Consider the following 14,413-nt stretch of genomic DNA (forward strand, 5'->3'; position numbering starts at 1 on the left):
TCACCAGCACTTTTGTTTGTTGCTTCATTTATGATAACCATTCTGAAAGGTCTGAGTGTTGTAGAGAAAGACCAATCAACGCTTAGAGAAATGGAGTTACATAGCTTGATTATGCCGGCGTGCTAATGGAGATTGCCTCTCAAATTCTGAGCAAACCAATATGGTGGAAGCCCCTTTTTTTTATTCCCTTTTGATGTCTTTGTCCCCCAAATATGGATTATGTTTCTGGACCTTTCGTGAGCTTTGCAAAAAGCTCCAGGTGTTGGAGGTCTTGAGATCATACCTAAGGGCCTGTCCTGGCACCAGTGCTGATAACCCCCTCCGCGTTGTGTCATGGTTTATGGCCTCGGTAAAAATGTGAGCATTTAGATAACAGGTCTTGCAAAACCAGTTTGTGGAGAAAGGGGCAATGATTTAATTATAGGTTATCAAGAATGGACACTGGGCTTGTTGGCACAGATTCAGATTGCTAGCTCCCCCCCCCCCAAAAAAAAAATATATATATATATATATTAGGGTTACATTGGAATTAGCCTTTTAGCCTTCTCATGAGGTGATGTCTCATTGTGGTTGGTTTTAGTTTGTATTTTTCTGATGTTGAGCATCTTTTCATATGTCTATTGGCCATCTGTATGTCTTCTTTGAAAAGTGTCTATACAGGTCCTATGCCATTTTTAAATTGGATTGCTTGTGGGTTTTTGCTGTTGTTGTTGTTCTGAATTGTGTAAGTTCTTTATGAATTTTGAGTGTTAACCTCTTATCAGTTTGATCATGGGTGAATATGTTCTCCCATTCAATGGGTTGTCTTTTCATTTTGTAGATGGTTTCCTTTGCTGTGCAAAAACCTTTTAATTTGATGTACTTCCATTTGTTTGTTTGTTTCTCTTGCCCAAGAAAACATATTGCTATGAGAAATGTCCAAGATTTTACTGTATGTTTTCTTCTAGGATTTTAATGGTTTCTCATCTTACGGTTAAATATTTAATTCATTTTGAGTTTATTCCTGAGTATAGTGTAAGAAGGTGGTCTAATTTCATTTTTTTTCATGTATCTGTCCAATTTCCCCAACACCATTTATTAAATGGACTACCTTTATCCCATTGTATATTCTTGCCTCCTTTGTTGAATATTAATTGACCATAAAGTCATGGGTTTATTTTTTGGCCTCTATTCAGTTTCATGTCAATTTTATGCCAGTACTATGCTATTTTGATTACTATGTCCTTGTAGTACGGTTTGATATCAGGTGGCATGATTTCTCTAACTTTTTCGTGTAAAAGAAATTTGGGGGACAGTTGGAGAAAATTTGAATTTGAATTGGATATTAGATAATGTTAGGAGATTATTATTACTATGGGTAATATTATTATTATTATGTAGGTCAATGCCCTTATTTTTAGGAGATGCATGCTGAAATAATTAGTAGTGCATGTCCTGATATACAATTTATTTTAAAAGTTTTCAACAAAGACTAAAATGTTAACTGATATTGAATATAGATGAAATTTATTCCATTGTCCACATCAATTTTTAAAAAGTATATTTTTTATTGATTTCTGAGAGGGAGAGAGATATAGAAACATCAATTATGAAAATCATTGATTGGCTGCCTTCAGCATGTCCCCTACTGGGGATTGAGCTGCATGTGCCCTCACCAGGATTTGAACTGTGATCTCCTGGTTCATAGGTTGACACTCAACCACTTGCGCCACACCGGTGGGGCTCCATGTCAATTTTTGATTCAACAGTTTGACAATTTCCATAATAAAATTTGAAGGAAGAAAAGAAATAGAACATTATCCCCTCAAAGTTTCCTTTATTCTAAGTGTTGTTGTTTTTTTTTTAATGCATTTGTTTGCTGTTTCTGTTATTGCTATAAAGAACAGCTCTTGGAGCACCCCAGGGGGCAGCAGCAGGAACCAGGGTCTCATTGAGGACTGGGGTTACAGTTCTCAGCTCCAGCTGGTTCTAACATTAACAATAACATTAATCATTGTCTTTTTACTCTTCTGGGTTCTCGGCTGGGGCCTCTGTTATAAAAGACAGATTTACAAGATAAAAAACACAGTGGTTTATTAATACGTTATACTTCATATATGTGGGAAAAACTCTGGGAAGAATAACTAACTCAAAGAGGTGGCTAGAACTTGAGCTTAATGGCCACCTTCAGCTAAAACAAAGTAAAGTGTGGGGGAGGCAAGGTATGAGGAAGTGACTGGGGAAAAATAAGATCAAAAGGGTAAAGTTTGTTATACAGAGTTAAGTCAGCGCCTTTGCACTAATAAGTCTCCTGTGGACTAGAGTCAGCTTTCTTTACCTGGTACTGAGAGGGAGACACCCTTACAAGAGGAGATTTCCCTTCATAAATGTCAATTTCCCTTACAAAAGGGTAACTTCTCTGTTTTCGGAGCTTCTCCTGTGTCTGCTATTTCACAAAATCATGAGCTCAAAATACCCCTGAACCTAAAGATGCATATTTGGGGTGGCATATTCTGGTCTGTTATGTGGTCCTTGTTCTGGGCCTCAGCCAGCCCCCCCTATTACATACCAGTCATTGTGGTCAAGCTTTACAAATATGATTTCATTAAAAACACACCAACAAACAAGCAAATAATGCTTTGGGCTGGCCTTCAGACAGCCAATAATGTAGTTGAGAGACAGGTCTTCGAACTCCCTATAAAAAACAAAGAGGAAGAGCCCTGCCGGTGTGGCTCAGTTGTTTGAGTGTCGTGGGCTATTCCCAGGCAGCACACATGCCAGGGTTGTGGGCTTGATCCCTAGTAGGCAGCTAATTGATCTCTCTCTCTCTCTCTCTCTCTCTCTCTCTCTCTCTCTCTCTCTCTCTCTCTCTCTCTCTCCTCCCTTACTCTTTCTCTAAAATCAATAAAATCATATTTAAAAAACAAAGAGGAAGAAAAGAGAAATCGTGAAAGGAAATTTCAGAAAGAGCCATTTATTCTGTCAGAATTTGGGAGGGATTCACAGAAAAGGCAATTTCTGATCCCACCCGGAAGGATTTTGATAAACAAGGTGGGGGCATTCTTGGAAGGAGAGAGCCACAGGTTGTCGAAAGTGCCAGCTCCTGTTGGAAAACCATGTTGCCAGGTGCCTGCTGTTGAAGTGGAGAGTCCAGGATTTTTGAAGTGATTAGTGAATAATTAGAACAGTTTTTCCCCATGTACATGGTCTGCTCATTCATTCACGTTTTATATATTTGATCTTGGTCTTAGAAATTGTCCCCAGAGGTTGGTTCTAGAGCTCGATGTTCTCCTGTTTCTGCGAATCACAAAAAGGCTTCTTTTTTGCTGAATCAGAAAGTAAAGTAGAGTTGCAGAATCTTGCTTAGTAGAGTTGCAGAATCTGCTTTGATTTTAGGTCCTCCCGATGGATATTTGGGCATTTCACCATCCTACCCTTATTGACTAAGATAATTTGAAAAGGAAAGGCATTCTTGAACCACAAAGCCCAAATCACAGTTTCCCTCAATTTGCTCCAGGTGGGGTAGGAGGTTCTAATCACAACAACATGTAAGAGATGTAAAATCATCTATTATTTTTTCATTCTAAAGTCACTTTTGTTACTAACTGCAGATGTAATAACTGGCCAACTATTGAATGTGCTCTAAAAAAAAATGGAGAGCACAGTTGGAATATTGGATCTCCATGAATTAGTGTGAGCCCGGAGGTAGGTAACTTAGCTTCTCTGAGGCTCAATTTTCTCATCTGTAAAATGGGTGTAACTAAATATAACCAAGCTTTCCCTGGAAGCTCAGATCAGACCTCACAAATAACGATGTACTACCAAAAGAAGAAGAAAAGCCATATAGCTGGTTGCAAAGGATTAAAGAATAATCTTTGTTTCTTTGAAATCAGAATATATTTTCAATTGATGAGGACTTATTCAATCATGCACAACTTAATGACAGAAATATGTTCTTAGATGGTCTTGTTGTTGTATGAACATCATGGAATATACTTACACAAACCTACATGAATAGCCTACTGCTCACCTAGGTTATATGGTGTAGCATTGTCATATATGTGGTATATCATAGACTGAAACATGGTTATGTGGTGCATAATTAATATTTGTCCTTTCTTCTTTCCTTCCTTCTTTTTTTTCTTTCTCTTTTCCCCTTCCCTTTCTTCCTTCTTCCCTCCTCCTCCCCTCCTTTCTGACCCTCCTTTCTTTCTGGCACATAAAAATAATGATGTATCTTGAAATGACTATATTTCACGGTCAGTGGTATCTTAGATTAAATGAAATGTAGCAGATTTTGTATTGAGGTTTTCCTGGAGCTATGAAAGAAAAAATAAGTTATGCTTCCCCTACCAGAACTTGGAAAATCCTCTCCAAGTATCCCACTCTTTCCCACGATGCTCCTCCACTCTGTAGTGACGGACACATTCCTTTTTTTCTCCTGCAGCCTGCCGGCCCTTGCCAGGCAACTCCTAACCCCTCACCTACACTCCCATTTTCTCCTTACTCTCCCCGTCCAGACCACTCCAGCCCCTCACAGTCTCCATCTCTTTCTTCCCATCCAGCCCTCTCTCTGGACTGCTCCATTGCCTGTCACCCACAGCACCGCACAAAGGAAAACAATCATCCAGGAAATGTACCTGCTTAGAAAGTAAAGAGCAGGAAGGCGACTATACACACACCTGATGTGTAACTTCTGTGCATGGTTTTATGGATAATAATAATCTATGCCTCCTAAGGCTTTGGTGAAGATTAAAAGACACAGGGAATGTAAACACATGGCAAGCTGCCGGCACGTGTTAAGAATTCAATGTTAGCGATTATTCTTTACTATTGTTTATAGAAGGTTGTACAATCAACACTGTAACGACACAGGAAAGACCACAACAAACAAAAAACCCAAGGAAAAAGAATCACTCAGAATCTTAAAACACTATGTCTTTTCTCGGTAGTAATCAGAAATATGCCGTGAAGAAATTTGATTTTTATATTTTTCCAGGGACAGGGCATTCTTATGAATCAAAGTCCATAAATGGAAATATTAAAAAGTGGAAAGAAAGCCATTGTGCATTGTTAATGTGTTTTAACTGGTAGCAGTCTGGGATATTTTTAGATCCCCCAGAGAGGAAGGAACTTCTTCCTCTATCTAGCATGAATATCTTTTTCTCCAAAGGCCTTTTTGCAGAAATATTTTAAAATTCAAATGCTGCTACCTACTGTTTTAATGAAGTATCTGAAGAAAACTGTAAGAAACCTTTTAAAGCTGGGGTAATAATTTTTAAAAGCTTTCCCATTTCTAGTCATGGAAGATGGGAAACTTTGCAGAGTTTAAAATGCAGCCTGTGATCTTAATTGTCATTTCACATACCGTAATTGAGAATTAAAGAGACTGCCCCAAAGGCTGAGACCCCACTATGGCTGAAGCGTGTTCTTCCCAGATTCATAGGTTGAAGCTCTAATCCCCAAATGTGATGGTGGTATTTGGAGATGGGGCCTTCGGAAATGGAGGTTAGATCAGGGTTAAATGAGGTCATGAGGTCATGAGGGTGGGGCACTCATGATGAAATTGGTGCCCTCACAAGAAGAAACACCAGAAAGCTCTTTATGGAGAGAGAGAGAGAGAGAGAGAGAGAGAGAGAGAGAGAGAGAGAGAGAGAATAGCTGCCTAGTAATACCATCTGATATCCTCTCATATTCAAAGTCACCAAGAAGGTTAACATTGAGTTTTCTTAGGCCAGCCTCTTCATGCAAAGGGAGGTTTCCTAAAAATGTGTGAAAGTTGAGACAGTGTAAGCAGCAAAGAACACATGTATAATATTGTAAAACCAAACTAAGTCTTTAGAAACTTAAACGTAGGAAATTTATTTTAAGAAATTACAATGTGCAGTTTAACTGTACCTTGATTTTCTCGCTGGCCAAAATGTGGAGGTTATTCGTTGACATCCAACACAGGACTGCGGTATTTTGCTATCTCAGGGTTTCAGGCTGCTGCTTTGGTATTGACCAAAAGGTGTTGTTCCATCTGTGGAACAGCTCAGAGCCCTCAGACTGTGTGCCTGGAGCAGGACACAGCTGACCTGTGCTCAAAAGATTTCCATTGCCTTAAGGGAAACTGGGTTTCTCCCTAAAGGGAAATTATTATTCCAACTCTTTTGTGGGCTCTAAGAAAGGGAATAAAAATATGGTAAATCCAGGGACCATTTCCTTGGGAGCCACCTGACAAAGAATTCCCTCTTCCTTACCTCCCTTCTGCTATATAGTTACATTATCCTCTCCCAAGGGGGCGAGAGAGGGAACTTTTGCTTTTCAAAACAAGAATCAACTGCCAACTTCCCATTCTAGAGAAATGTTGTGCTTTGTGTGAAGGGAAATGGCTTTTAGTCCAGGAGAATACCTTGTGGGGAGGAAGAAACTTGGCTCTGCCCTCTTGGTTCTTTTAGCTCACTGGTTCTCAACCTTTCTAATGCCGCGACCCTTTAATACACTTCCTCATGATGTGGTGACCCCCAACCATAACATTATTTTTGTTGCTTACTTCATAACTGTAATTTTGCTACTGTTATGAATCATAATGCAAATATCTGAGTTCAGAGCTTGGACCAAAAGAAGGAAACAGCTAGGATGCATGACACAGGTGCGTGGTAGGAATTGGGTGGTCTGGAGGGAAGGATAATCCCAGGAGCGTATGTACCCCAAGCCATTAAACTGCAGAAGGCAAGGGACAGGGCAAGTCTCTGAGGCTGAGGACTTCAGGCCACGTCTGAGTCATGCCTCCTAAGGGCCAGGTATACGGTTGGGTGCTGGGAGAGCCCAAGTCCCACCCAACTGGTGGTGGGTGAGGGGAGTCCAGAGGAGGGAGAACACAGCCATGACCAGTCCCAAATCACAAAACAAGGTCCAAACCTGAGTCACAGATTTTGACACTTTTGTGGCCTAACTTTGGAGGTGCCAAAGGGCCTGGTGTTGGCGGCTGGTCAGATGGCATCTATGAGGATGTTGAAGCCAATTGACCCCTCTGGGTAAGGAAAGTCAGAAGGTCATCATGTCACCGTGGCCTTCTGCAGCAGCCACTTGTTATATTTGGGGACAAGGTATGACGTAGAAAACACTTTAACTATGATAGTATCAGAAACCTGACTATGTAGGCTTCTTAAATCCCTCCTGTTTATCCCCTTTCTTTCATAGTTAGCAGAGTCATTTGGAAAGCCTGAGAGTGTCCAAGAATAATTTTCAAAAAGTTAAAAACATAGCTCTCACACAGACACACAGGGAACCCTTTCATGGACTAAGGAGAGAACCAGCATAATGACAAAGCTAGTTCAAGAGTGAAGCATATTCTCCATTGATACTGGATGTCTGTTAAAGACAGAACAGGTTAATGTCCTTGGCAATCACCCTTCAACCTTTGGGCTCTTCTTTTCTACCAGGCAGAAACCATTTACATCCTTACCGAGGAGGAGGTGGGGGGGCGGGGGGGAGACTTTCAACATGGAGAAAGTCACTAGCAAATAAATGTATGTTTCTTTTCCATGGTCAGTGTGGCTTCATTGAGTCTGGCCTACTCAGTTGTAAACGAGGTCAAAGTTACATCCCTTAGAAGATCAGGTGACTTGTCTTGAGGTTGTTATAGACTCAGTCATGAGGCATGGGAGGGACACGCAGTCATCTTTTTGCTGAATTTCCCATCCGGGCATAATTTTTCTTCTCAGAGGGAAGCCAGGGAGCAGAGCATTGTCCTCATGTAGGTCAGAGAACCAGAGGAGGAGCAGCATCCTGGAGCGGCTACAGTGGGGCTGAAGGGCTCCTAGAAAGGGAGGACAGAGGCGATAATAAACTCCAGGAAGACAAGGAAATGCCTGCTCAGCCCTCCCATCCTGGGGATTCTTCCTTTACCTCTGAAGCCAGACCTTTCTGTTACTGTTCGAAGAAAGGTACTGCTGGTCCCTCATACCCACAGGCTTTCCTGTGTCACCACTTGGGGACTCTCAATCTAACCTGGGGCTCAAAAAATTATGAGGAACCCAACTGGGGCCTGGGATTGAACCTGCAACCCAGGTGTTGGCCCTTGACTGGGAATCGAGACCCTTTGGTGTATGGGCCGACAATCTAACCACTGAATCCCACTGGCCAGAGCATTTTTATACCAAGATCATGGATTACTATTTCAATGGAAAAAAATCCCAAAACCAATGGTTCAAAAACACCATAACATTAATAGCAGTTCAGTATGTAAGTGGACAGCTTCCAGGCACTGTCTTTAGTGTTGAATCAGCCACTGGTAACACTTTAAGCTGATAAAAGGCTTGGCTTCAAGAGGCAGAGCACATTGTGGGCAGAATCTGGTCCCATTAATCCATCCCCAAGCATAGGTTTAATTGAGTCTCCTGATTTGCTGTAACTACTGGGAATATCTATTATTTATGGCTGGTGTCCATTCTGACGGGGCCAGTGTTCTTTCAGGTTGTTTTGATGGACCAGTTGTTAAATATTTGAGTAACATTCTGACCTGTCCCACTCAACATGGCTTTTCCTTAGCACATCAAGTGGCTTCAACTATCTGAATATATCCTCAGCTCCTGGCGTCTGACCTTGTCTCCTGATAGTGAATATTATTTAGGATGCATTTTTGCAGCAGGTAATAACATATCAACTGAAATAGGTTCAACAATACAGACTTAATTATTTTATATACCAGGTTTGAGAGTGGGCAGTCTCAGGGTGAATTTGGTGGCTCAAGGATGTCATAGAAGACCTAGAGTCCTCTCTCTCTCTCTCTCTCTCTCTCTCTCTCTCTCTCTCTCTCTCTCTCTCTTTTTTCCCCCTCTTGTGAGTCTCTGTCTCTCTTGTTTTTAACCAAAGAGTAAAGTGTTCCCTAAAAACCACCAGTGGGCTTCCACATGTTTTATTGGCCAGAACTCAGTCATGTACGTACCCATAGACCAATTACTGACAAAGAGGAAGAGCTTTGAACTAGTTAGAATTAATCTTCTTCAATTGGACGTAGGCCCTGAGTCAAGTCAGATGAACAAGAAAGAAGAGGAACTGGCAAGGTGAGTAAGCACTTAGCTATAACTGCTACCCATAGCTCTTTAGCTAGTGTTCTTGGGAGATTAGAATTCGGTCAGTAGTCTGTTTCTCTTTTTTCTTGTTTGAAAATAACACCTATGTGTTTCTTATTATAAAAGCAAGGTATGCTGTTTGCTCCAGGGGTAGAATATAGAATACATACAAAAAATAAAAATCAATACATGAGTGTATTACATAAAGTTGGGACTGTATTATGTATAATCTAGTTTAGTAGCCTATCTATTTTCACTTAACGTTTTATGATGAACTTGCTGTCTCCCTCTTGGACCTAGCTCCTCTTCACACACGTCCAAAGGAAAGAAAAAGAAGTACAGAATGTATCATGGGTCTTTACGAAATAATTAATGAGATAAACCTCAATTTTGATTTGGGAAGGCCCTGATTTCCTACCTCCTAACTGCTCTCTGCATCGTATCACTCCTCAGATTCCCAGGACATCAGGACACCTGGGTTGAGAGTCTAGGCTTGGGGGTGGGGAATGACTATGTATGAATGCATTCTTCTCCAGACTGATTAGGACTTGGACTTGACACTGGGAGTAACCTCGCCCTCTTGGAGAGTCCCAGCCTCACCCTTTCAGGCCTCAGTAGGACACTACGAGTATTATCTTGATATGACCTGATAGCACCAACTGTTGTGCAAGGACTAAGCACACCTGGTGTCACAGAGAGGTAATCATCTCTGTCTGCACAGAGCAGTGCTTATGCCTTCGTCCTGCATGTCACTGCGTTGGCTGCAGGGAGGCGTGCACCGGGAATCTCCTGCCCAGCTGGACTTTGGGAGCTCCAGATGGGAGCCATTTGTTCCTAACAAACGTTTTTCTGATTACTCAATGTGCTGACCTCAGGCAGACTTTAGCAAAAACATAGTCTACAATGGTGTATGGAGTATCTGTTATTGTAACTTTGGTCATGGTGTAGGCTGAGAAGAATGCCGATTGTCAGTAGGGCTTAGAGCTCCACTCTGAGAACAGTGGGCCCCGAAGCTCAGAGTGAAAGGGAAAATGGGTAAAAGAGGGTCCTCCCTCCCAATTCTATCCTTCCAGGCTTGACATTTGAATGAGAACCACTTGGCAGCATGTGGCAGATTGTGTTTTCCAAGGATGTCCACAATATCTTCCATCCCACGTGCTCTCTGCAATGTCACCTTGTTATGCCTTCATTAAGAAGTGGGTCTTGACCTGGCTGGTTTGGTCCAGTGGATAGAGCGTCAGCCTGTGGACTGAGGGTCCCTGATTTGATTCTGACCAAGGGCACATCCTGGGTTGCAGGCTCAATCCCCAGTAGGGGGCATGTAGGAAGCAGCCAATCAATGATTCTCTCTCATCACTGATGTTTCTATCTCTCCTTCTCCCTTCCTCTCTGAAATCAATAAAGATATATTGGACCTGCATTACAACCATTTGCCCACCATCCAGAGCTGAAATATCATTGCTGACATGTTCACATAAGAAACTGTTTGACATTGAAATTGGGTCTCAAAATAACTGGTGGCCCAGAAAGAAACTCTCTACAGACTAATTCAGATGCATTTCAGCATAACGATTATTGCTTGTCTCATGTTTGATTCTTATAAGTATATTACCAGTAGGAGATAATCTTACTCATCTAGGGGAAATGGTGAACAACATAGACTGATGAACAAGAACAGACCCAGAGATAAGGAGCCATGGGCCAGACTGTTGGACCTCAAAGGGAGGGTGGGGATAAAAGGGAGAGATCAACCAAAGGACTTATGTGCATACATATGAGCCTAACCAGTTGTTGAAGACAACAGGGGATGGGGACATGAGTGGGGAGGGTGGGAGATTGGAATGGGGAGGTTGAGGACAAATATGTGATACCTTAATCAATAAAGAAATTAAAAAAGAGATATATTTAAAAAAGAAAGAATTCAACAAGAATTGTGAAGAAGAAGAAAAAGGAGGAGGAGGAGGAGGAGAAGTGGGTTAAAAGCTCCTCCCCTGGACTCTGGCTGGCTCTGGTGACTCCCGTGTAATGTTGCCAAGTTTAGCAAATAAAACTACAGGATGCCCAGTTAAATCTGAATTTCAGATAAATAAAGAACAATTTAAAAATATATAAGCATGTCCCATAAAATATTTGTATGTTATCTGGCAACCCTACTCTCACGTACCCAAAAGAATGTGACAGAAGGGACGCATGCAACTTCCAAGGCGATGCTAGAGGAAGCCTTGCAGCTTCTGCGTTTGCCTCTTATAATACCTGCTCTGTGGACACTGCTCCTCAGGACACAGCCTCTTGGGAACCAGCAGGCATGATGTGAGAAGCCCAGGCCTCTCCCAGCCGATCCACTCCAACATCCCAGGCCTGTGAGTGAGCAGCCTCTGATCCGGCTTCCCACAGAACTCCCGATGATGATGGGTACGTCCTCTGTCTGACTGTCCATCATAGAAGCCACTGGTTACATATGGCCGTTGAGTCTTAAAATGTGGCTGGTGCCACCGAGTAACTGAATTCTTAATTTTATTTAATGCTAATGAATGTAAATGAACATGTAAATAGCCACATGTGGCCACTGTATTGGACACTGCAGTTCTAAATGATTCAGCACCAGCCCTTGGAGTCACCCCTGCCTGTTCGTGTCTTCCTAGCGGAGGCCCCAGGCATGATGGTGTAGAGAAAGGGCACTCCAACATGCCCTCTCCGAATCCTAACCCACAGAACCCGGAAGCATAATAAAGGTTGTTTTCTGTAGACACATTTGGGGTGGGTGGTTACACCGCAAAAGGGACTGTTTAGCAGAGGGTTCCAAACCCGAAGGCCCAGTGCCAGGAAGTAAGTCAATGAAGAGAACAGCCTTCTGGGAGGGTAACCAAGGCCCAGGAAGAGGGCGGAGGGTCAGCAACCTGCACCTGGAGAGTGTCCCCAGTTCCTGGTGTCCCAGAAAGGACTCAGGCCTGGTGGCTGTCCAGGCTCTACCTCTTACCAGCAGCAACATCTCAAGCCACTTTTAACTTGGAGCCTCACTTTCTTAATCTGTAAAGTGGGACAAAAATGGCCTGCCCAGACTGGCAGAGTGTGCTGTTGGAGGGTCAGATGAGCCTGTGGAATGAGGGCACGCTGCTGGCTCCCCCCATCGGAAGCCGTCTCTTTGAACTTGCTCAGTCCTCTGCTCTGCACCAGCTTTGCAAACGGACTGCAGCAGCTCTCGTTTCATTTCCAGGAACTCTGCCGTCGTAGGAGCCAAATTCTTATTAAACACACACTGGTTTTGAATTGAGTTGCTCTAGAAAGTTGCCAATCTCCCCAGAAACATCAACATTTTGGGTCGCAGTTCAGATGAAATCTCATTATTCAAGGAAACCTTAGTGTTTTTCTAAGTATCCTGAGGGGCTCGGTGTCTGTGGGGGCCTTCAGCTCTGAGTTGCACACTTTGCTAACGGTGATTCCCCAGGGTGACCATGCAGGTAGACGTGGGGTGGAAGGCCCCACTTGCCTGAAGGGACTTGCTTTGGGGCCTGGGCATCTGAGAGCGGGCTCCCAAGGCTCTCTCCGATGGAGGGGACATTGAATTAGGGCCAAACAGGAGCAGCAAGCTTATACATGATTCCTAGCAAAGAGCATGTGACAAGTGTATAGTCAATGCACCCTAACCTGTGGGAAGGGAGATTCCAAAGGTTTCGGAGAAGGATGGGCCTGATCCCATGTCCTGAGTGGAAACAGCAGAGACTTCAGAATGAGGCAGCCATGGGTTTGAATCCCGGCTCTACCTCTGAAGGGTCAATGATCTCGGAGACTCATTTTGTCTGGGAGAGGACTGTAATACCTACCTCCCAGGGTGTTGTGAAGAGAACACTAAGATACAGACATTTAGTCAATATTAAAATTAAAATAAAAATATACAATAAGTAATAACATAAATCCAACAGGGTTGGGGGCTTTAGAAAATGAAGTGTGGCTACTCAGCAGCACGCTGACTTGGTGCCAAAGGAAAAGATGGGCAGCAGAAGGGGCTAGAAATCCAGCAGGAATGCGGTCCGTAGCTACCGCGTTTCCACCTACAGTACTAAGATGAAAGAGAGTCCAAGTGCCCAGGGTCGGAGAAGATTTCAGGGCTTGGTGGGCAGGTCAATCACACAAGTTAATGATTTCTCAACATAGTCAAAGATCTAGCAGTCTTGAAATGTATCTTAAGAGAATAATTAGACTTTCCCTGCTGGTATCGCTCGCAAACATGGGGAACGTTCCTAAAACCCGCCGAACTTTCTGCAGGAAGTGTGGCCAGCATCAACCCCACAAGGTAACACAGGACAAGAAGGGCGAGGATTCTCTGTTTGCGCAGGGAAGGCGGCGTTATGACAGGAAGCAGAGTGGCTATGGTGGGCAGAATAAGCCTATTTTCCGAAAAAAGGCTAACACTGCAAAGAAGACTGTGCTGAGGCTTGAATGCGTTGAGCCTCACTGCAGATCTAAGAGAATGCTGGCTGTTAAGAGATGCAAGCATTTTGAACTGGGAGGAGACAAGAAGAAAAAGGGCGAAGGGATCCAGTTCTAGAGTGTCATATTTTGTTTTATTGTATGACAATAAAATTTTTATATGTTAATAAAAAATTAATTAGAATGTAACTCAAGAGGAATATTCAAGGGTGCTGTTGGTAAATAAAAAAAAAAAACTGGCAACAGCCTAAATATCTGATATTAAGAGACAATGTATAAAAGTGGATCTATATTTATTGACATGAGCAGATATTAAAAAATGTTATGCGATAAATACATGTTAACAAGTAATGTAAATATTGTGGTGTCTTTTTTTAAAGTACCTATATAGACACCATAAACCCGGAATGCATATGGTAGGTTGATAGGATATGTGTGTGTGTGTGTGTGTGTGTGTGTGTGTGTGTGTTTTAAATGTGCATACCTTGCTTTTATTAGGATGTGCTTTTTTGACGGAGATATAATTTCACATATCATAAACTTTACCATTCACTTACAAACATCTATCATTTAAAAAATATGAGTCCGTGGTTTGTAGAAGATTCAGAGTTGTGTAACCATCACCAGTACCTAATTCCAGAACCCTTTTATTACCCGCAAAAAAAATCATCAGACCTATTGGCCATAACTCTTCTCCCCAGCCCTCAGTAACCTCTAACCTTTTCTGTCTCTATGGATTTGCCCATTCTGGACATTTTATATAGATGGAATCATACAGCATGTGGCCTTTTGAGTCTGGCTTCTTTCAGCATGCTGTCTTCAGGGGTCAGCCTCACTGCAGCATGTGTCAGTACTTCCTTCCTTGTGAATTGACGAATAATATTATGTTGCGTGGCTATGCCACATTTTGTTTATCCATCCTTCAGTTGGGGGACAGGGGTTGTTCT

General features: G+C 42.5%; 2 protein-coding genes across 4 annotated transcripts in view; both read left to right on the forward strand.

The window, feature by feature from the left end:
* Positions 1–14,413, forward strand: part of B3GNT2 (UDP-GlcNAc:betaGal beta-1,3-N-acetylglucosaminyltransferase 2) — a 202,103-nt gene that overhangs the window by 112,993 nt on the left and 74,697 nt on the right. The window lies entirely within an intron of this gene.
* On the forward strand, positions 13,264–13,584 carry LOC311631243 (ribosomal protein eL42-like; the record flags this gene model as incomplete). Its single annotated transcript, XM_084901131.1, has 1 exon — positions 13,264–13,584. The coding sequence occupies one exon, from the start codon at positions 13,264–13,266 to the stop codon at positions 13,582–13,584; it is 321 nt and encodes a 106-aa protein (XP_084757257.1).

Source organism: Pipistrellus hanaki, assembly GCF_964339955.1.
Source record: "Pipistrellus hanaki genome assembly, chromosome: 12".
NCBI lineage: Eukaryota > Metazoa > Chordata > Mammalia > Chiroptera > Vespertilionidae > Pipistrellus > Pipistrellus hanaki.